Source organism: Littorina saxatilis, linkage group LG12 (genome assembly GCF_037325665.1).
Source record: "Littorina saxatilis isolate snail1 linkage group LG12, US_GU_Lsax_2.0, whole genome shotgun sequence".
In the NCBI taxonomy this organism is placed as follows: Eukaryota; Metazoa; Mollusca; class Gastropoda; order Littorinimorpha; family Littorinidae; genus Littorina; species Littorina saxatilis.
In genome coordinates this window covers 15,351,896-15,376,553 of record NC_090256.1, presented here as the reverse complement: position 1 = coordinate 15,376,553, position 24,658 = coordinate 15,351,896, and the positions used below count along the sequence as shown (strand labels likewise).

The 24,658-nt window shown below is 42.8% G+C and overlaps 1 protein-coding gene across 1 annotated transcript; it reads left to right on the top strand.

Moving 5' to 3' along the window:
* Positions 1 to 4,514: 4,514 nt before the first annotated feature.
* On the top strand, positions 4,515 to 22,751 carry LOC138981332 (uncharacterized). The gene is made up of 6 exons (XM_070354218.1): positions 4,515 to 4,820; positions 6,753 to 6,848; positions 13,256 to 13,618; positions 13,960 to 14,144; positions 16,433 to 16,568; positions 19,162 to 22,751. Exons 1-6 carry the CDS (start codon positions 4,724 to 4,726, stop codon positions 19,251 to 19,253), a joined length of 969 nt encoding a protein of 322 aa, XP_070210319.1. The 5' UTR covers positions 4,515 to 4,723; the 3' UTR covers positions 19,254 to 22,751.
* Positions 22,752 to 24,658: the final 1,907 nt, after the last annotated feature.

Sequence of the window (24,658 nt, the reverse complement as noted above, 5' to 3'; positions counted from 1 at the left end):
AATTGGAACTTGAGCGCTCCTACCTGATTATGCCTGTCAGTCAAAGAATTCTCGTGACCTGGGTCAGCCAATCAGAGTAATACTCCTGACGTGACGAATATTAACAGATCAAACATGAATGCGTTTGACACACAACAATTTCACAAGATAAACCATGTTCAACATGCGTTTCGGTTGCTTCGCTTTTCTTGTTGAATAGAGAGCGACAGATTTAGAACCGACTCAAGACGGATGGGAAATGACGTAAAGATACATTTGACGTAACGCGAGTGATGCAATTTCACTTGATTTTCCGAACTTAGGTAATTTAGATTTCAAGTGAGTGGGTCGGCATTTCACACTCAGAGGATGGGCGGTACCACACTCAGAGGATGGGCGGTACCTTGCTGTTCCGTAAAGCACCCACCGGCGACAAAACTCGCTTGTCGGTATTTTTGTAGATAAAGAGAGTATTATCTGACAGCATTTGAAGTGTCATTCTGTAGAATAAATCACGCTGATATTGTTGGTTTAAATTTTTAATTTGTTTTGTCAATTTTTAGCTTGATAAACAAAAAGGGTCCCTGCCTGAACGTTATAACATTTAACAGGTCACCTAGAATCCGTCCTGATTGGTCAAAAAGCCATATGGGGCACTGAATTGGTAATAATAGGTTCTAGTGACATTTCTCTTTCTGATATATAGTGCTAGGAATCTTGGGTTCATCATGGACTCCCACCTCTCAATGAAACAACACATCAAAAAAGTCTGTCAGACATGCTACTTTGAGATCAGAAGAATAGGTTCCATAAGAAAATTTCTCACTGTTGATGCCACTAAAACTCTCGTTACATCCTGCATTCTGTCCAGATTAGATTACTGCAACTCCCTTCTCATAGGCTGCCCTGACTCCACTCTCCAACCCTTGCAAAAAGTACAACACTCTGCTGCACGTCTCATTTTCAGAGAACAGCATCGACAACCCTGCACTCCTCTCATGAAAGAACTTCACTGGCTTCCTGTATCTGAATGTATTAGGTATAAAGCTGCCTGCTTCTGCTACAATATCATCTCTGAATCGGCACCTGCCTATCTTTCTGAACTGGTCTCCCTCTACACTCCCTCTCGCACCCTTCGTTCTTCTGATGATACTCGACTTCTCCGTCATGGTCGCTTTAAACGCAAGGCTCATGGCTTCCGCACGTTTTCGTACTATGGACCTCAGTTATGGAATTCACTCCCCTTTCAATTACGTCACTCTCCATCCATTTCATCTTTTAAGTCCAATTTGAAAACTCACTTGTTCCAACAACACTACGGATAGTTCCTTAGTATAGAATCTGGGGATGTGAGATGTGCATGATGTGTTGTTTGAATCTGACAGTGATTGTATGATTTTTGTAATATATATATGTATTGTTGTCACGCGCTTTGAACTTCTGATAAGGCGCTTTATAAATGCCCGTTATTATTATTATTATTCTCTTTATTTATATAGCGCCTTATCCGAAGTTCAAAGCGCTTTATGCCGTGTGAGATGGAATTTTTTACACAATATATCACGCATTCACATCGACCAGCAAACCTCAAGCCTGTTAGGCGAATGTTCACCTTTTGCGACATTTTTATCTATGCCTATACAATTTTGCCAGGAAAGACCCTTTTGTCAATCGTGGGATCTTTAACGTGCACACCCCAATATAGTGTACACGAAGGGACCTCGGTTTTTCGTCTCATCCGAAAGACTAGCACTTGAACCCACCATCTAGGTTAGGAAAGGGGGGAGAAAATAGCGGCCTGACCCAGGGTCGAACACGCAACCTCTCGATTCCGAGCGCAAGTGCGTTACCACTCGGCCACCCAGTCCTATTATTATTATTATTATTATTATTATTTAAGTTATTGAGACATCCCAGTGCACTAAGGGATTTATAGAGCAAATCGAGAAAATTCATTATTGAACGAAGCGCATAGCGCTGAGTTCAATAATTATTTTCGAGATTTGCTCTATAAATCCCTTAGTGCACTGGGATTGTTTCAATAACGATATTGTCAGTACCGCCAGAGAAAAAAGAAGATTAAAAACGCACATTTTGCAACGCGCATTTGGATAGGCGTAACTGTGTGGTCAGGTTTGTGTCACTGGATCTACTTTTGTGTGGGCTGTCTCAAGTGTGTCGTGCTTTCGTCACACGCAAACTCTTGTTTTAATTTATGTTGGTAAATTCCAGTGAAGCGTAGCTAAAAAGTGATGACCTTTCACAGAGACCTCATTTAAACTCGGAGAAAGGACTGTACTCTTAATTTTTTGCGATTCGAAACCTTCATCGAGCTTCGACAGATTGACTGTGCAGAGTGTTGCCCCTTGAATTGACTCCGGCCAAGGCCACGGTTAGCAGACTCGGATTTTCAAAGTAAATGTGGTATGTTTCTTCTGTTGAATCTTCACTCATCGGGGAGACTGGTACTATTATATATGAACCGTAAGCATGCTGTGAACCCTACACGTAGTATGTCCCCATCGTTTGCTTGTTCACATTTGCCCAACATGTTAATTTGCTGCGAGGTTTATGTCGTCTGCTAGGGCGGCTAGGGCAAGCGAACCACGGCACTGCACTGCAGTCTCATTTCAAAAACAACAATTGCTCGTCTGCACGCATAAGGCAGGCTGGTAATAAGTTTTATACATGGTAAGAACGTTCTTAACCCTACACGTTTTCGATTCCGATTGTTGTTGCCTTGAAACTGATAATAATTCGGAAACCATTCACTTACTGAACTGATGCAGTCGTATTTCAGTGTAATCTAGTCTGCTAATGTATATATTCCAAATGCTGATCTAGTTCAGTGGTACGTTATCGGAATAACACTTGTGTTTTCTGTTAGCTGCTGGGAATTGTATACTAACTCATCATTTGGTAATGTGGATAATAAGCTACGGCATAATTATGAGAAGATTCTTCGCAAGTCGAAACTGAAAAATAGACACAGCGGGTTCTATTTTTAGATAGTGGCAACTGTGGCACAGGCACATGCAATCTGTCAGAAAAAAACCACTTCTGCTTTAATTGAGAAGCAGGAATTTATAGTATTTTGATATTGTGGAGAATATAAGCTGCATGTCATTAATTAATTCTGAGGATGAGAGCACAGTCTCGCTTGGGCAAAGGGCGGAAGAATACGCTCTGTGGAAAAGTTAGCGCACTCCAAGAGTGCGCTAACAGTTTTAGCGCATCGCCATTAGCCAATCAACTGGTTCACATCAGTCATGTGACACCAGTACTTACTGACAATTATTATTATTATTATTATTATTATTATTATTATTATTATTATTATTATTATTATGAGTTTTAAGTGGCCTGTGGCGTGACATGGCCCAAAGAAGAAAAATGCACTTGTTAAATCGACACATAAATAAATGAGCGCCAGTCCGGGCCAGTTAGCCGAGTGGTCAGCAGTGCCGAGACTGACCAGCGGTGACCCTGAGCTGTCCGGGCGGCAGACCGATGACTATATCTATCCATAGATGACAACTATTCTTGTCTCGGCTAACCTTCCGCTCTGCCCCCTCGATTAACTCTCCAATCCTACCGGCTCTGTCCGAAATGGAACCGTTACCGTGATGACTGGGATCTGGTGACGACAGCTCCCCATCTGTCTTGTGCCCCACCACCGTGTCGCGAGCCGTCCGGGGTCTACACTCAGCTCACATAGTGTTGCTACTCGCTGTTGCGGCTATACACGTTTACATGTGACTCTCGTCAGTGACCAAGCTAGCTTTATACTCCAAACCGGCATCTCTTTGAGAGTACGAAAACATGCCCTGTGACTGTCTGACTGTACTTCTGTCCACGTCTGTCTTGTCTTTGTGTGTGTGTGTCTGTGTCTGTGTCTGTGTACGTGTAGTGTGTGTGTGTGTGTGTGTGGTGTGTGTTTGTGTGTGGGTGTGTGTGTGTGTGTGTGTGTCGGGGCGTCCGAGTGTTTTCTGCATTGCTCTCTACAGTAAAAGCACCCTTTCACTTTTGCCGTTTAAAAAGATGTTCACTTGTTAGTTCTTACTCGGCACACTCATACCCCGTTCAGTCCTAACACTAACACCTGTGACATCAACATTCATACCCCGTTCAGTCCTAGCACAAACACTTGTGACATCAACATTCATACCCCATTCAGTCCTTTAGCAGGTACGACTTAGCTTACTAACACAAACACTTGTGACATCAACATCCATACCCCAATGGCCCATTCAGTCCTAACACTAACACTTGTGACATCAACATTCATACCCCGTTCAGTCCTAACACGAACACTTGTGACATCAACATTCATACCCCATTCAGTCCTAACACGAACACTTGTGACATCAACATCCATACCCCATTCAGTCCTAACACTAACACTTGTGACACGGTCAGAATGCATTCGATCAAGATTGGCTTCTAACTGACTGACTGACTGACTGCTAGCTGACACCCCCCCCCCCCCCCCTCAAGAAATAAAACCCTCAGCTGTATAAACCTGTGTTTTGACTAGTCGTGCTGTTTGCTTGCAGGACAGGACGCGGTCCCGCTGACAGTGGAGATCGAGGGCGAACCAAAACACGAGGTAACGACCGGCACTTCCATTGTGTTCAAGTGCATCATCAACCGTGGCCTGGCCGTCACACTAAAGTACGCAACAGAGTGGTGGCACCAGTCGCTCGTTGAACCTGATAACTCCAAAGCAGTACAGCTGACTAGCATGGAGGCTCTTCAAGACGCCGCATCCCCTGACGACTTTGCAATCAAAGTAGAATATGGCAACGACTATCTCTGGGTCACCCTCACCGTCAAAGCAGGTACGACTTAGCTTACTTCGGAGTTAAAGGCTGCCATATTCGTAGCGTTCATTAATTAATTCATATTGTTTACATGTGCCAATAATGTTATAAAACTGTACCTAAGGGGATATAATAACGATTGGCTGTAGCTTTCGAACACAGAAAAAATTATTTCAGTAGGCCTATTGCAAAGTGGTGTTGATAGTGTCGAATGTAAACAGAATAGTCTCAAAGTGAAAGTGGATGTTTTCCGGAAATTGCGCAGGCGGAAATATACGATCTCAATAGGCCTATATACTCACGTGTCCAGCAAAACTTTGGCGAGTTCAGTATCCGTTTTGACTGTCTCCGACGCCATCTTTGGTTTACGAAACGTCACTTCGTGACGTCAACGGTCTAAAAATAGCCCAAGTCCTGGAGAACTGTTGCTAAACAATGCAATAAAGAATTAATTATTTCTCGTAATTGGTAAGGACTTCAAACCTAAAACTTTGCAGGAAGCTTAATTTATACATCCCCGCAACGATGGGAAAAGCCCTGGAAGTAATTAAACTAATTAAATAGGACTATATGTCAGCCTTTTAAGGTCCTTGTCTACATTTTTATACCGAAATCGCCATTTGACCATTAAAATGCAGTCTATTATCTACAAATATCAACAATACACCCCCTTTCGATCAGGAAAGACGAAGCCAGTGTAGCCGTTTGAAAATTCATTGTACTTGTAGTATTCCAGCGTAGTACTCATAGTAGGATATCCTTATTTGGAAAATGCCAAGCGCAAAACTCCTCTCAAATCCCGTGCATTTCGTGCGTTTAAAAAAAAGCGTGGACAGCGCTCCAGTGTCATACTGTTGCGGCACTTGTTTGGGCGTGGCTATAAGCATAGTGACATGAATTTGATTGGTCAGTATTTTTAGGCAAAGCACATGTTCTTAGCAAACAGAAAACAAAATATTGGAAGCGTGAGTCACGCTACCCAAAAATAAAATCTGTTTTTACATATATTTTTTTTCTATAATTTTTTTCCCCATGGTTCATTCATCATTTGACATAATTTTGTATCGAAATCTAACCATAAGATTATTGAGAAAAAAAAAGCAAAAATGTACACGACCACCTTTAAGGCTTTTAGTTTTACCGCTGATCTGAAAGCTGAACCTGTTTACGAACCTTGTTGACGAAATGTCGTGTGTGTGTTGGTGTATGTGTGGGGGTAGGTAGGTGTGTGTGTGTGTGTGTGTGTGTGTGTGTGTGTGTGTGTATGTGTGGGTGGGTGGGTTTGTTTTTCGGTGTGTGTGTGTGTGTAGGCCATGGGTTTGTTGTTAGGTGTGTGTGTGTAGGTAGGTTTGTTGTTAGGTGTGTGTGTGTGTGTGTGTGTTGCCTTTCTGTGTCGGTATATAAAGAGCTGTGTGTGTGTGTGTGTGTGTGTGTGTGTGTGTGTGTACACTACATTGGGGTGTGCACGTTAAAGATCCCACGATTGACAAAAGGGTCTTTCCTGGCAAAATTGTATAGGCATAGATAAAAATGTCCACCAAAACACCCGTGTGACTTGGAATAATAGGCCGTGAAAAGTAGGATATGCGCCGAAATGGCTGCGATCTGCTGGCCGATGTGAATGCGTGATGTATTGTGTAAAAAAAATTCCATCTCACACGGCATAAATAAATTACTGCGCCTTGAATATGTGCGCAATATAAAAATTGCATAAAATAAAATTAAAAAAATTAAAAAAAATAAATCCCTGCGCTTAGAACTCTACCCACGGAATACGCGCGATATATTATAAGCCTCATAGTGTGTGTGTGTGTGTGTGTGTGTGTGTGTCTGTGTGTGTGTGTGTGTGTGTGTGTGTGTGTGGTGTGTGGTGTGTGTGTGTGTGTGTGTGTGTGTGTGTGTGTGTTTTGTCTTTCTGTGTATAACATGCTGTGTCTGTGTGTGTTGCAGTGAAGGTAAAGGATGACGGCAAGTTTATATGTCAACTGACACCACTGAACGCGGGAAATGAACGGATACACAATCATGTGGAAGTCGTCGTTGTCAGTAAGTACTGCCGTTTTTACCAACAGCATTATACCTTTGCTATAAAGCACGACAGTTCTAGTTTTCTCAAAGTGCCAGTCCAATGAAATAATGTCTATCTCTGTTTTATATCTATCAAGCAATCTGCTCTTTGTCCATCCGATTGTATGTCTTTCTGTTCTATGCCCATTCATTTGTATGCTTCTCTGTTCTACACTGACCCATTCAGCAATATGTTGCTCTGTTCTATAAATGCTGCATGGATGAAGAACAGAGAAGTACTGATGGATATATCCATCAGTACTTCTCTGTTCTTCATCCATCCAGCATTCTGTCTCCCTTTTCTTTATCCACCCAGCAATCTGTCTCTCTGTTCTATATAACTATCCAGCAACCTGTCTCTCTGTTCTTCATCAATCCAGCAATCTGTCTCTCTGTTCTATATCCATCCAGTGCTTTGTCTCTGTTCTAAATCCACCCAGCAATCAGTTTCTCTGTTCCATATCCATCCAGCAGTATGTCTCTCTGTTCTATATCCACCCAGCAATCTGTCTCTCTGTTCTACATCCATCCAGCAATCTGTCTCTCTGTTCTACACCCATCCAGCAATCTGTCTCTCTGTTCTACATCCATCCAGCAATCTGTCTCTCTGTTCTACATCCATCCAGCAATCTGTCTCTCTGTTCTACATCCATCCAGCAATCTGTCTCTCGGTTCTTCATCCATCCAGCAATCTGTCTCTCTGTTCTATATCCATCCAGTGCTTTGTCTCTCTGTTCTATATCCATAGAGCAACTTGTCTCTCTATTCCATATCCATCCAGCAATCTGTCTCTCTGTTCTATATCCATCCAGCAATCTGTCTCTCTGTTCCATATCCATCCAGCAACCTGCCTCTCTGTTCTACACTCATCCAGCAATCTGTCTCTCTGTTCTATATCCATCCAGCAACCTGTCTCTCTGTTCTACACCCATCCAGCAATCTGTCTCTCTGTTCTATATCCATCCAGCAACCTGCCTCTCTGTTCTACACTCATCCAGCAGTCTGTCTCTCTGTTCTATTTCCATCCAGCAATCTGTCTCTCGGTTCTTCATCCATCCAGCAATCTGTCTCTCTGTTTTATATCCATCCAGTGCTTTGTCTCTCTGTTCTGAATCCACCCAGCAATCAGTCTCTCTGTTCTACGCCCATCCAGCAGTCTGTCTCTCTGTTCTAAATCCACCCAGCAATCCGTCTGTCTGTTCCATATCCATCCAGCAATCTGTCTCTCTGTTCTATATCCATCCAGCAATCTGTCTCTCTGTTCTTCATCCATCCAGCAATCTGTCTCTCTGTTCTATATCCATCCAGTGCTTTGTCTCTCTGTTCTATATCCATAGAGCAACTTGTCTCTCTATTCCATATCCATCCAGCAATCTGTCTCTCTGTTCTATATCCATCCAGCAATCTGTCTCTCTGTTCTATATCCATCCAGCAACCTGCCTCTCTGTTCTACACTCATCCAGCAATCTGTCTCTCTGTTCTATATCCATCCAGCAACCTGTCTCTCTGTTCTACACCCATCCAGCAATCTGTCTCTCTGTTCTATATCCATCCAGCAACCTGCCTCTCTGTTCTACACTCATCCAGCAATCTGTCTCTCTGTTCTATGTCGATCCTGCAATCTATCTCTCTGTTCTATATCCATCGGGAAACCTGTCTCTGTTCTAAACCTATCGATCCAGCAATCTGTCTCTCTGTTCTATGTCCATCCTGCAACCTGTCTCTCTGTTCTATAGCCATCGAGCAACTTGTCTCTCTGTTCTACATCCATCCAGCAATCTGTTTCTCTGTTCTACACCCATTTAGCAACCTATCTCTGTGTTCTACATCCATCCAGCAACCTGTCTCTCTGTTCTACACCCATTTAGCAACCTGTCTCTGTTCTACATCCATCCAGCAGTCTGTCTCTCTGTTCTACATCCATCCAGCAACCTGTCTCTCTGTTCTACATCCATCCAGCAACCTGTCTCTCTGTTCTACACCCATCCAGCAACCTGTCTTTCTGTTCTACATCCATCCAGCAACCTGTCTCTCTGTTCTACATCCATCCAGCAACCTGTCTCTCTGTTCTACATTCATCCAGCAACCTGTCTTTCTGTTCTACACCCATCCAGCAACCTGTCACTCTGTTCTACATCCATCCAGCAACCTGTCTCTCTGTTCTACATCCATCCAGCAACCTGTCTTTCTGTTCTACATCCATCCAGCAACCTGTCTCTCTATTCTACATCCATCCAGCAACCTGTCTCTCTGTTCTACACCCATCCAGCAACCTGTCTCTCTGTTCTACACCCATCTAGCAACCTGTCTCTCTGTTCTACACCCATCCAGCAACCTGTCTCTCTGTTCTACATCCATCCAGCAACCCGTCTTTCTGTTCTTCATCCATCCAGCAACCTGTCTCTCTGTTCTACACCCATCCAGCAACCTGTCTGTCTGTTCTACACCCATCTAGCAACCTGTCTCTCTGTTCTACACCCATCCAGCAACCTGTCTCTCTGTTCTACATCCATCCAGCAACCCGTCTTTCTGTTCTTCATCCATCCAGCAACCTGTCTATCTGTTCTACACCCATTTAGCAACCTGTCTCTCTATTCTACACCCATTTAGCAACCTTGTTCTCTGTTCTACACCCATCCAGCAACCTGTCTCTCTGTTCTACATCCATTCAGCAACCTGTCTCTCTGTTCTACATCCATCCAGCAACCTGTCTCTCTGTTCTACATCCATCCAGCAACCTGTCTCTCTGTTCTACGCCCATCCAGGAATCTGTCTCTCGGTTCTATATCCACCCAGCAATCTGTCTCTCTGTTCTATAATAATAATAATAATAATAATAAGAAGAAGAACATTTATATAGCGCTAAATCAAAAACTTTCGTTAAAAAGGCTTGCTCTAAGCGCTTGACATCTAAACTAAAACGTCATTCACACTCTTTACAATGATGTACAAGAACTTCATGTCACACTCTTTCATTCAGTATAGCACCATTCACACAGTTGTTATTCTGTACAAGACAATAAGTTAGTCTAACATTTAGAATGTTCATAAGATGAAAACAAGAAAAAACCAGACTGATTAAAACAACTGCTTAGTGCTAACAAAGCATGAATCTTAATGATAACGTAATACATGTTTCACTGTTAAGACCATAAAAAAACCTATGTGCTAAAATAACTTCAAACTTTTAAGAACTTCTTATAAGATACACAGCACATCTAGATAAACACCAGAATGATAAAACAAAAGGCAACTCGTTAAAACTATTAAAAACTATATCCACCCAGCAATCTGTCTCTGTTCCATATCCATCCAGCAATCTGTCTCTCTGTTCTACATCCATCCAGCAATCTGTCTCTGTTCCATATCCATCCAGCAATCTGTCTCTCTGTTCTATATCCATCCAGCAATCTGTCTCTCTGTTCTATATCCACCCAGCAATCTGTCTCTCTGTTCTATATCCACCCAGCAATCTGTCTCTGTTCCATATCCATCCAGCAATCTGTCTCTCTGTTCTACATCCATCCAGCAATCTGTCTCTGTTCCATATCCATCCAGCAATCTGTCTCTCTGTTCTATATCCATCCAGCAATCTGTCTCTCTGTTCTATATCCACCCAGCAATCTGTCTCTGTTCCATATCCATCCAGCAATCTGTCTCTCTGTTCTACATCCATCCAGCAATCTGTCTCTCTGTTCTACACCTTTCGGCACGTACCAATAGTGAACAAAGCTGTTATTTGTGCCTGTACAGTACAGTACTTTTAGATTTGTAACTTGGCACACAAACATCTTTGTTTCAAGGTTAATAGATTAGAGTACAACGTTGTTGCCTTTTTCTTTCTTTCTTTTTTTGGGTGTTTGTTTTAGAAGCCTGCAGGTTCTCTTTTTTTTTTAATTATTGGTCAGTCAAGTAACAGCAAATTTCTTTTTTTATGCAGCACATAAACACTTTAACTTGCCCATAAACCTCCGTCAGGTTTGTATGGGTTGTGGAAGTGACTGTTTCTTGCAAAAGCTGCCAGACATTGGAGAGGCCAAGAACTAGCAAGTGGTGCGTGTGAAACAGGTGGACGAGAGCACATGTTTCTAACATGGAGAGGCCAAGGACTAGCGAGTGGTGCGTGTGAAACGGGTGGACGAGAGCACATGTTTATAACATGGAAAGGCCAATGACTAGCGAGTGGTGCGTGTGAAACGGGTGGACGAGAGCACATGTTTCTAACATGGAGAGGCTAATGACTAGCGAGTGGTGCGTGTGAAACGGGTGGACGAGAGCACATGTTTCTAACATGGAGAGGCCAATGACTAGCGAGTGGTGCGTGTGAAACGGGTGGACGGGAGCACATGTTTCTAACATGGAGAGGCCAATGACTAGCGAGTGGTGCGTGTGAAACAGGTGGACGAGAGCACATGTTTCTAACATGGAGAGGCCAATGACTAGCGAGTGGTGCGTGTGAAACAGGTGGACGAGAGCACATGTTTCTAACATGGAGAGGCCAAGGACTAGCGAGTGGTGCTTGTGAAACAGGTGGACGAGAGCACATGTTTCTAACATGGAGAGGCCAATGACTAGCGAGTGGTGCGTGTGAAACAGGTGGACGATAGCACATGTTTCTAACATGGAGAGGCCAATGACTAGCAAGTGGTGCGTGTGAAACGGGTGGACGGGAGCACATGTTTCTAACATGGAGAGGCCAATGACTAGAGAGTGGTGCGTGTGAAACGGGTGGACGGGAGCACATGTTTCTAACATGGAGAGGCCAATGACTAGCGAGTGGTGCGTGTGAAACGGGTCGACGAGAGCACATGTTTCTAACATGGAGAGGCCAATGACTAGCGAGTGGTGCGTGTGAAACAGGTGGACGAGAGCACATGTTTCTAACATGGAGAGGCCAATGACTAGCGAGTGGTGCGTGTGAAACGAGTGGACGAGAGCACATGTTTCTAACATGGAAAGGCCAATGACTAGCGAGTGGTGCGTGTGAAACAGGTGGACGAGAGCACATGTTTCTAACATGAAGAGGCCAATGACTAGCGAGTGGTGAGTGTGAAACGGGTGGACGAGAGCACATGTTTCTAACATGGAGAGGCCAATGACTAGCGAGTGGTGCGTGTGAAACAGGTGGACGAGAACTCATGTTTCTAACATAGAGAGGCCAATGACTAGCGAGTGGTGCGTGTGAAACAGGTGGACGAGAGCACATGTTTCTAACATGGAGAGGCCAATGACTAGCGAGTGGTGCGTGTGAAACAGGTGGACGAGAGCACATGTTTTTAACATGGAGAGGCCAATGACTAGCGAGTGGTGCGTGTGAAACAGGTGGACGAGAGCACATGTTTCTAACATGGAGAGGCCAATGACTAGCGAGTGGTGCGTGTGAAACATGTGGACGAGAGCACATGTTTCTAACATGAAGAGGCCAATGACTAGCGAGTGGTGAGTGTGAAACGGGTGGACGAGAGCACATGTTTCTAACATGGAGAGGCCAATGACTAGCGAGTGGTGCGTGTGAAACAGGTGGATGAGAACTCATGTTTCTAACATGGAGAGGCCAATGACTAGCGAGTGGTGCGTGTGAAACAGGTGGACGAGAGCACATGTTTCTAACATGGAGAGGCCAATGACTAGCGAGTGGTGCGTGTGAAACAGGTGGATGAGAGCACATGTTTCTAACATGGAGAGGCCAATGACTAGTGAGTGGTGCGTGTGAAACAGGTGGATGAGAGCACATGTTTCTAACATGGAGAGGCCAATGACTAGCGAGTGGTGCGTGTGAAACAGGTGGATGAGATTGAGAGCACATGTTTCTAACAGGAAAAGTTCACTCTTCCACCACCAATGCAAACCCGACTGAGTTATTTTCAGAATTCGTCTATTGACCCTCAGACCCCCATTGACCCTTAGACCCCCATTGACCCTTAGACCCCCATTGACCCTCAGACCCCCATTGACCCTCAGACCCCCACTGACCCTTAGACCCCCACTGACCCTTAAACCCCCATTGACCCTTAGACCCCCATTGACCCTTAGACCCCCATTGACCCTTAGACCCCCATTGACCCTTAGACCCCCATTGACCCTCAGACCCCCATTGACCCTCAGTGACCCTTAGACCCCCATCTTTCCTTTCAGAATCTCCTGACAGTGTCCTGTCCACCTAGCCCCCCTTGCTACTGTGTTTATGTTATCTGGGCGTATTCATGCATTGTGTTGGCTACCTTGTTTATGTTATCTGGGCGTATTCATGCAGTGTGTTGATCAACTGCCTCGACCATGTGACCGCTCATTGTTCGGTGTCTTTTGCTTTATAAAATACAGTGTACTGGTTTACACAACACGTAACTGATCACCATGGTAACCTTGCTATCTGTGCCTGTGTGCAGACGACGTCGAGGGTGTGGCCTTGACCTTTGACGGAGAGCCAGCGGTGACGAAGGCAACGGACGTTGCAGTGGAGCGAGAGGAGGGCGAGTGCGGCGTGACCTGCATGGCTGCAGGTTTCAGTCCGTCTGCATCCATCAAGATCTACCTGGGAGACGAGGAGTTGCGCACCGGCGGTGCGGAATCCACACTTGACAAAGATGCGTCACTCGCAGCAGGTGCCCGACGATACACAGCCTCGGCTACTGTGGGCACCGTGTCACTGACGGCTGATCACTCGGGGAAGACACTGCGGTGCGAGGCCCAGGCTAGCTATGATGGTGCCACCAAGCTTGTGGCTAGCGTCCCACTCAGCGTCATTGCTTGTGAGTTGACCTTAACACACACACACACCCTAACACACACCCTAACACACACACACACTCTAACATACACACACACACACACACACACACACACACACACACACACACTGACACACACACACACACACACACACGCACACACACACACACATACACACACACACCCTAGCACACGCACAGACACACACTAACACACACACACCCACACACACACACACACACACACACACACACACACACACACACACACACACACACAGCACGGTGAACTCTGTGTTCAGTACATGCCACGGATTCGGCAAAGCACACTTTCAAAAACATGTTACTTGTTTTGGTTTCAGTGGAGCCCATTATTACCTGTGACAAGAATGCCAGTGCGCATCCAGGTGACCTTTACGTCAAGATCACGTGCGAAGTTGATCACAGCAATGTCAAGGTTGTCGCCTACAGCTTTGAGATAGGTGATACAGGGGACATCATCTTTCCCGGCAACATCTCCAAAAGCTACGACGAGGTCACGTTGAAGGTACATATAGACCTTGGAACCCCTCTTTTCATTTTACATTAACCGGTGTCTCTCTGGGACCGCCCTGATATGGCCCTTCGTGGTCGGCTGGGCGTTAAGCAAACAAAACAAAGATGTCTCAGGGTGACTCACTACCAAATAACTGCTCCATAAATTCTCTGTTTTGGATGTCACAACCAAGAGACTTAAGTTGTTCTTCAAAAATGTCTATCCGAATATTTTGATCTTGAAAATGGTGAATACATTTGATAAACAAGCAAATAAAACACAAATGGAATGTGGGTGCTTGCTTTTACAGAACCCAAACCCTTCCTATACCCTTCACCGACGACTGTTGGTGCAGCCTGAGACGCCCATACTTTGACAGTAGAGAGGCTGCCCTGTGTGTGCGCCTCACCGACAGTAGCGAGGCTGCCCTGTGTGTGCGCCTCACCGACAGTAGCGAGACTGCCCTGTGTGTGTGCGCCTCACCGACAGTAGCTAGGCTGCCCTGTGTGTGTGCGCCTCACCGACAGTAGCTAGGCTGCCCTGTGTGTGTGCGCCTCACCGACAGTAGCTAGACTGCCCTGTGTGTGTGCGCCTCACCGACAGTAGCTAGACTGCCCTGTGTGTGTGCGCCTCACCGACAGTAGCTAGGCTGCCCTGTGTGTATGCCTCACCGACAGTAGCTAGGCTGCCCTGTGTGTATGCCTCACCGACAGTAGCTAGGCTGCCCTGTGTGTACGCCTCACCGACAGTAGCTAGACTGCCCTGTGTGTACGCCTCACCGACAGTAGCTAGACTGTCCTGTGTGTGCGCCTCACCGACAGTAGCTAGGCTGCCCTGTGTGTACGCCTCACCGACAGTAGCTAGGCTGCCCTGTGTGTGCGCCTCACCAACAGTAGCTAGGCTGCCCTGTGTGTGCGCCTCACCGACAGTAGCTAGGCTGCCCTGTGTGTACGCCTCACCGACAGTAGCTAGACTGCCCTGTGTGTACGCCTCACCGACAGTAGCTAGACTGCCCTGTGTGTGCGCCTCACCGACAGTAGCTAGGCTGCCCTGTGTGTACGCCTCACCGACTGTAGCTAGGCTGCCCTGTGTGTGCGCCTCACCGACAGTAGCTAGGCTGCCCTGTGTGTACGCCTCATCAACAGTAGCTAGGCTGCCCTGTGTGTACGCCTCACCAACAGTAGCTAGGCTGCCCTGTGTGTGCGCCTCACCAACAGTAGCTAGGCTGCCTCACCGACAAATCTGTGTGCTGCAGGCACCTGTAGTGTCCCCAGTCTCCAGCTACATTACACCACTACAGCACCCACACTTGTTTACACAACAGAAAGCTGAGACTGCAACAAATTGAAGCGCACATGTGGTACTTCTGTTTTTCATGCACTGTCCACTTCATCTGTGAGAACACAATGAGACCTCACGGGACCTGAGTTGGATTGATTGAAATCACACACAAATCTTTATTTGACAAACAAATCTCTATTTGACAAACAAATCTACAAATCTCTATTTCACAAACAAATCTCTATTTCATAAACAAATCTCTATTTCACAAAGAAATCTCTAACAAATCTCTATTTCAAAAACAAAACTCTATTGCCAACATAGCAGTTGGGACCTACTTTCTTGTGACCATCAGCCAGCGTCAAAACTGAATAAGACCTGATTGTGAAATGGCTGACACAGACACCGGTTAGAGAGCAAATGGTTCAATGAGTTGCTGAGAGATTCTCTTTCCGCCATGCTGGTTACAACAACTGTCTTCCGTGGGACACACTGACAGGACTTGGACAGCTTTGGGAGTCAAATCAACTGCTATACACACTCTCTTTATTTTCATTTTTTTGGCACTCTTCACCATCTTCGCATTGCGTAAAATACAGTGAGAAAAATAGTGAGACATGAGAGATTGAGCTAGTGATGAAGAGGATCGTGATGATAACAGTGATGATGGTTATGCTGCTAATCACGTTAATCAGAGCATGGTGATGATGATTACAATTATCATATTATGATGATGACGACTATGATGATCATCAGTGATGATGATGCTAACGACGACATTATGAACGCAATGGAAACATTAATACTTGTAACACGAACAGCATGGTGATGATGGTTAGATGATGATGATGATGATGAAGACGATGACGACGATGTCGATGATGATGATGATGATGATGATGATGATGATGATGATGATGATGATGATGATGATGATGATGATGATGATGATGATGATGATGATGATAAAAACATTATTACTGGTAGCACTAACAGCATGGTCATGATGGCGTGTGCAGAAAAAAGGCTCCCACACAACTGTTGTCACTTTGGATCTGTACCAAGCAAAAGAGATGTATTTCGACACCATGTACTACTTAGACGTCACAACGGAAAGTGGACAGAAATTCAGGGAAAAGGCCACACTCATCAGATGTAAGTATCAGTTGAGAAGAGCTGCCAACTGCTATGTTTTAAGAGCAGTTTCTACGCCAAGTTTAAGGTTTCTACACTTATACAAATAACTTGATCACAAGCATGCAACCGTTCCCTCTTTTTTGTGAGTCCTGGTACTCTTTTTCTGCTTTCCACTCCGAGTAGTGATCACAAAATGGGTCATAAAGCATGGTCTACACTGAAAGGGGGCACTGCAGATACTACACTGAAAGGTGGCACTGCAGATACTACACTGAAAGGTGGCACTGCAGATACTACACTGAAAGGTGGCACTGCAGATACTACACTGAAAGGTGGCACTGCACATACTCTCTGATGGGCATTGTATGTACATGTACCTGCATTGTAATGAAACTTTATTTAGAATATCTATTCTTGTGCAAGATAGCATAAATGTGGACGAGGGAATGCATTTTAGAAAATGCTACACAATAAAGTTTAACACCATTTTGCAATGCTCAAAATTCCACACAAAAATGTAGATTGCTACACTTGAGGCTTCACTAGGGTTGGCATGTCTGGTATCAGTCGAGAGACAGTGATGCCGATATCATTAGAAGGGAGGTGATATAACGACCAATAGAGAGACAGTGATGCTGATATCATTAGAAGGGAGGTGATATAACGACCAATAGAGAGACAGTGATGCTGATATCATTAGAAGGGAGGTGATATAACGACCAATAGAGAGACAGTGATGCTGATATCATTAGAAGGGAGGTGATATAACGACCAATAGAGAGACAGTGATGCTGATATCATTAGAAGGGAGGTGATATAACGACCAATAGAGAGACAGTGATGCTGATATCATTAGAAGGGAGGTGATATAACGACCAATAGAGAGACAGTGATGCTGATATCATTAGAAGGGAGGTGATATAACGACCAATAGAGAGACAGTGATGCTGATATCATTAGAAGGGAGGTGATATAACGACCAATAGAGAGACAGTGATGCTGATATCATTAGAAGGGAGGTGATATAACGACCAATAGAGAGACAGTGATGCTGATATCATTAGAAGGGAGGTGATATAACGACCAATAGAGAGACAGTGATGCTGATATCATTAGAAGGGAGGTGATATAACGGAGGACGTTACAGAAGGGTAGTGGAAGTGTCTGAATCCTGTTTGTACTTTTTTTCTTTTCTTTTTTTCATGTCACTCTTCCATCTCCCGCTTCTGTGCTTCTGTTTCTATTGCTCTGTTGCTTTTTCTTCTGCTGCTTCTAGTGTGTGTTTTATCTCTCTTATAGCTTCCTTTTGCTTACCTCCCCTGCTCTTTCCCCTATGCTAGTTTTCACATATGTGACCCTCCACCACGGAATGAGTCGCATGTCACCTTTGCATGATTTTCATATTTTTACATTTTCCTAAAGAGTTTTTTATGCTCTATGCAGTGGTGAAAACCGTTTTAGAAAAGAGCGAAAATTGTTTGAGTTATAAGCCTGTGACTAAGGTGACCCTCACACTGTTACCAGACACTCCCCGGACTTATATTAAGCCTAGCGCAGAACCATGCGAGGTGACATGCGACTCATTTTGTGGTGGAGGGTCACATTATGATGTTTTAGTCCTCTGCCTCCCCTATCTCCCCTCTGACTTTTGTTTTAATACGAAAATAATTGTTGTTGTTTTCTCTGATTATTATTTTAAAATGAAAAAATGACGATAACCGATATATTGTTTTGTTTCTTTCCTTGATTATTATTTTAAAACAAAAATAATGACGATAACTGATATAGTGGTTTTTTTTTCCTCTGATTATTATTTTAAAATTAAAAAAATGACGATAATCGATATATTGTTTTGTTTCTTTCCTCTGATTATTATTTTTAAATAAAAAAATGACCAAAACCGATATAAATTATAATGTTTTGTTTTTTTCCTCTGATTATTATTTTAAAATTAAAAAAATTACGATAACCGATATATTGTTTTGTTTCTTTCCTCTGATTATGATTTGAAATTAAAGAAATGACGATAACCAATATATTGTTTTGTTTCTTTCCTCTGATTATTATTATAAAACAAAAATAATGACGATAACTGATATATTGTTGTTTTTTCCTCTGATTATTATTTTAAAATCCCCCCGCGGGTTAGGGGGAAGAATTTACCCGATGCTCCCCAGCATGTCGTAAGAGGCGACTAACGGATTCTGTTTCTCCTTTTACCCTTGTTGAGTGTTTCTTGTATAGAATATAGTCAATTTTTGTAAAGATTTTAGTCAAGCAGTATGTAAGAAATGTTAAGTCCTTTGTACTGGAAACTTGCAATCTCCCAGTAAGGTAATATATTGTACTACGTTGCAAGCCCCTGGAGCAAATATTTGATTAGTGCTTTTGTGAACAAGAAACAATTAACAAGTGGCTATATCCCATCTCCCCCCTTTCCCCGTCGCGATATAACCTTCGTGGTTGAAAACGACGTTAAACACCAAATAAAGAAAGAAAGAATTATTTTAAAATGAAAAAATGACGATAACCAACATTGTTTTGTTTCTTTCCTCTGATTAATATTTCAAAATGAAAATAATGATAACTAATATGTTGTTGATGTTTTCAGTGGATCCGACAGGAGCAGCCAGCGCAATGTCTGTGTCCAAGGCGGCGGTGTTGTGTCTGAGTTTCCTGCTCTCCCTGCTGCTCAGTCTGTGAGCTGAGTGCTGACCAGTCCAGCCCGCTGACCATCCGCTGTGCTGCAGCAACATCCACATCCAAACAACGTCCACCACCACCACCAACTATGGGCCTTCCATCTGTCTGGAAAACATGTACCACGGTCACCTCAACTTCCACCTTGTGGCCACAACATCAACGGCTACCTGGGATTATTTTTTTATAGCTGCAAACAACTGCTCTGTTTTACGGAAACAGTATCACAGATCAATTCAAGCATTATGTACGCGGTTGCTGCTGCCCTGTTGAACTAGACTGAGTTTAGACGAGTATTCAGTTTACTGTATTTTTGTCAGTCACTTCAATCCATAGAACCATCAGTGCCATGTTGCAGTGACAGAGACTGCAAGTGTCAAATTGTGCAAGTGGTGACTGGTTGAACAGGCCGACAACTCTGAATACCAAGAATCATTCTCAAACAATTGTCATCTTTACTGACTTGTTATTTAGTTTAAACGACCAGCAGAAGATAAACATTTGTCGTTGAATGAAAGCAGAACATATCTAATATTTTGTACCAGGTGCGGCCACATAGTGTCGAACATCAACACATCTTGACCTTCCACTGACAACTCATGGCTTATTCATGCAGCATATTTGGGAGAATGAAGGATTTTGCTGAGCTGTGGAAATGTGTATACTCCATTATTATCATTGCCATCCGACCTTCATCACCGTCTGTCTGACCTTGACCCTGACCTTGACAACAAGGACGTTGTTTGAAAAGTATACTCAGGCCCCTTCTGCAGCATGGACTTCTTGTCATTGTCCAACACCAGTTGTGTGATTAGTTCCAGCAAATCACCTGCTCGCTGTAATTCAAAATCATGTCAGTAGTTTTTCTCTACCAGCTCTAAATTGAATCGTCATTTTGGAAAAAACCCGTTGTTTGGATGTGTCTGTGAGCCAGTATTTTAAAGAATAGTTGTAGATCTGTGTGACGGAATGACATATTAAAAATAAAATGACAGGATCAGAAGAATAAAGTATGGTTACAGTCAGTACTGCTGTTGGGGTCTATGTCGACCAAAAGAATGGGATTCACTGTAGGTCGAGTTCCTGTAGGTGGATTCTCTGTATACCTAAGACTTTAAAATTGGCAATCTTGTATACAGGGAATACCACAGGGTGTAGTTCCTGTAGCGTTTTGCTAATATCAATGAAAGTCACGTGATGCTTAGCGACATGGTTAGAATTTGATGTTTTTCGATCTTTTTTTGATATTTCTTAGAAATTCGAGTATGGTTTGCAAGTTTTATTGAAAAACTGCACCCTGTGGGATTCCCTGTATACTAGATTGCCAATTTTAAAGTCTTAGGTATACAGGGAATCCACCTACAGGAACTCGACCTACAGAGAATCCCACTCTTTTGGTCGACATAGACCCCATCAGCGTCAGTACTTTTTTGTCTTATAAGTAAAATGTGAAGGTTATGGTTTGAAACCCCCTAAGACGTGTGGATCTATAATGCAAAACTGGCAGCCATTTATAAAAAAAAAAAATTTAAATTGTACATAATATACACAAAAAGTCTTTTACTTTACGATTCTTACCCTGGGAAAAAAGTATGTATATCACATTCCTTTATGTTTTGGGGTTGACTTTTATTTTTACCATTGTGACAATACTCTAGATCTTAACTAATGTTCGAAATGAATTCAGCTGTTACTTTGTCTGCTTCAAGAAAATTTTATTTTGGTTCTCTTCTGAGAGGCGCATTTGCTGGTAATTTTTGTGTCATGTAATTCAACATGTGTTGTCAGTTTTAACTAGGCAGAGAGGATGAAAAGTGTGAAATCAAAATGAAATTATTTGTTATTCAAACTATGAGAGGGTCTTTTCTAGATTAGTGCACCTATGATAAGCAGCAAAGATGGCCGACTTTCCCATACATTCGACTGTTCACAACACTGAGGTTGAACACTATGGCCATCTTTGTCACTAGCCTGTGAATTGGCCATGTAGATAGGCACATCAAACGAGTAATTATGCCGTAGTTTTATCTTCATTCGCATGCTTTTCTCTCTCCATTTTTATGATCAAAGCTTACTGTGTAATTGTAGATACAATGTAGTGCGTGCGTTGCGATGATGTGTGTTAAATGACCGTGTGTGTGAGTGCGAGACTGAAAGGACAATGATTGTGTATCTGGGCACTTCTACCACAGTGAATTGTAGTGTCTGCGTTAGAGCTTTCGTTTATATGTCTGTTTGTGTCATAATCAAGCGAGAGTGAGAGGACTTTCGGATGTGTATAACCTGACCAAAAACCTTTATGTATAGTTCTGGATGTTCTCTTGTGGTCACGTTTGGTTCAGACTAGTAGGCAATACACCTGATAATTAGGCGGTATGTTTGTGTTTCTTTTTCTTGACTCAGTTTTGTATTTTCATGTTCCAGAGAGTCACTGTTCTCAAAATGTTGCTGTGTGTAAGTGAATATGATGGAATACTGACTGGTTTAAGACTGGAAGAGTTCCAGCAGCAAGCACTGTATCAGGCTCTCAGACACTGGATGTGCCCTTCTCAAGGTTTTTGTAACAAGTACACGGGATCATGCATACTGTAGAGCTTCTGATACCATCCATTGGTCATTGTTGTGTTCGTTTATTTCTGTCGTTTCGCTCTCTTATTTTTTTTGTTAAGCTGATTTTGTAAGACAATTTTCCAAGAAGTATATGTCATCAAATGCAGTCAAGTATTTGTACGAGAGCTGTGGAAATCCAGATGGTTTAACTTTTGATAAACTTTCATTCGCAATGAATCCTTATCGCGTCTGTTGTTTGTTTTTACATTATGCTGGCCTCACACACACACACACACACACACACACACACACACAGCCTAACACACACACACACACACACACACACATACACACACTCTTGAACATATTCAAAGTGTTTTTTCCTGCCAGTCTGTTGATATTTTTGAAAACGTTCCTGTATATCTCTCAGGTGTGGCGTTACTTTTCTCATCAGCAAATGGATGCAAATACTGATTTGAGGTGCCTGTACCCGTGTCTGTATGCAAACTGCGATAATGCATGTTACACTGTGTTTCATAGTTTATGTCTTCTATCGAGCTGTGTATGTTTGTTCTTCATGAGCGCTGACTCGAAAACATTTCTTGGTGTATTGAGCACAAAGGTTATTCCGCAGGCTTGAATGAAATGCCAGCTCAGCCTCCAAGACATTCACCACAGAATGGTGGTTAGACTGACTTAATGTATGCAGTAGTAGATATCTGTTGTTGTTTTTTAGACTGATGTAAGAGATTGTGTGTTGCTTATGGCTTTCCATAATACTTCTTGCCGTTCCTTTTTTATGTTTCTTTTTTTATGTCGCTGATTGGTGTAAGTGTCTGTGTTCCTTGGTAAACATTCACTGATGGTGTTGCTTGGGTTCCGTTCCGTGTAACATTTTTGTTTTGTTTGTTTTTTACACGTCTGAAGTAAATAAAAATGTATTTGCCTTTTTTCTGAGAAGTTTGGACTCTCTTGTTTGTGTGTGTGTGTGTGTGTGTGTGTGTGTGTGTGTGTGTGTGTGTGTGTGTGCACTGGAGTACGTTCATTTTTTTTCTGATTGTAATATTGAAAATGCTCAATTTTAAAGTGAACTACAAGGAAGGTTGATGTTTTTGTTTAATGTATCGACCTCTGAACTGAAATTTTCTAGGTTACATTAATAATCAGACTTCTTTCGCTCTGCAATTTTGGCGAAGTCAATATGATGCAATGGTCCAGTTTCACCTTGTGTGTGTGTGTGTTAAAATACATCCCATGGCCTATTTACTTCAAGCGACTCTTTCTCTGAAATCGATGCACGCTTTTCGTCGGTCTAAGGGAGAGAACTGTTTTGACTGCATAACTGTTTGGGCGTTCACAAGTTACTCCCCGTGCTGTGAAATCTGAAATGGTTTAAATAACTAGACTACCCGTCATAACAAAAAAAGTAGGCAGATGCGTTTGAGGGCGGATCTTCCAGACGAAGCTAATGATTGTAAAACCAATTATATGATTAAAAATACCATTCATTCCCCTACCTTATTCAGAAAACAGATTTAGTTTTCATTATGTAGTGTCTACACAGTGCGACCCCCCAAAATCAAATTCGCAAAATCAAGGTTCCGGCGTTAAAATGGACACAAAATCAGAACTGCTAAAACAAAACATGTTCTGCATGTCAGTAGAAAGAACGATTTAATCTGCATGAAAAAAAATCAGTTTTGTTCATATATCTTGTCTAACAATGACATTATGGCATGCTGAATGGTGTAGGTGTCATTCCTCTGAGCAGCCGTAAAAGGCGGGTTTTGATGCCGTAAAAGGCGGGTTTTGATGCCGTATTTAGCGGGTAATGAGACAAAAGACCGTAAATTTCAGTAACTCCTCAACGCGATGCATATGCAGTAAATTACATACACAATTTTAAGACATTAGTTCTGCTGTTTGACATGCCAGAAAGAGTTCTTAAATCAACACAAGCTCTTTGCTGATTCATCGAAAACAAATATTTTGTTGTTATCTTCAAGACAAATAACAGATGCGCCACAAGTTGAAATTTCATGTACATATTTTATCAGAGTGTTGTGAGGATTTCAACGCGAAAAACTGAGTAATCTTTAAGAAGTTGACTCATTCCAAGCGCTGAGCGAAAATGTCAGCCTTCGCCTAGCAAAGCTCACCGCTGACACGCTTAATTTCCAAGAATTTTTTTGCGTGTTTGAACAAGTGCGCTGTAAACAGAAACTGTATTAAATTTAAGCGAAATTTGAAGCTTTCTTTTTTCTTAAATGTCTGCTAATTTTTATTTTTTTCTGTTATATTTTTATTTCAAAAACACTTTCTGGCATGTCGCATAACAGCAGAACTAACATCTCAAATGACTTAGGATTCCGTGTGTAGTTTACGACAGGTGTTAGCAAAACTCACCGAAAGTTTAAAGGCGAGCCGTTCAGATATTACTGAAATGTATCGTTTTTTGTCTCATTACCCACTAAAATGGCTTAAAAAAAATGCATTTTATGCCTTCTGAGAGGATTCACACCTACACCTCTCAACATGCATAGATTCGATGTTAGACAAGATAATTATGTGAACGAAACTGACTGTTTTGGATGAAAATTTGATTGTTCTGTCCAATGACATGCAGAACATGTTTCGTTGCAGTTGTTCGGATTTTTTGTCGATTTTAACGCAGGCACTTTGATTTAGCGAATTTGATTTTGGGGGGTGTCTGTGTTGTAGGTTCCACTGTTTAGACACTACGTCATGTAAAGTGAATCGGTTTTTTTTTTTTTAATAAGGTAGGGGAATGAAGGACCTTTTCTGTCATATAAAATGGCTTGACCAATCAACAGCCTCATCGGAAAGATCTGCCCTCA

Excerpts from the sequence above, each read along its gene's own strand:
- LOC138981332 (XM_070354218.1), top strand. The coding sequence starts at position 4,724 with ATGGAGGCTCTTCAAGACGCCGCATCCCCTGACGACTTTGCAATCAAA. Across the intron at positions 4,821-6,752 it reads CACCCTCACCGTCAAAGCAG|TGAAGGTAAAGGATGACGGC; the intron begins GTACGACTTAGC and ends TGTGTGTTGCAG. Across the intron at positions 13,619-13,959 it reads CCCACTCAGCGTCATTGCTT|TGGAGCCCATTATTACCTGT; the intron begins GTGAGTTGACCT and ends TTTTGGTTTCAG.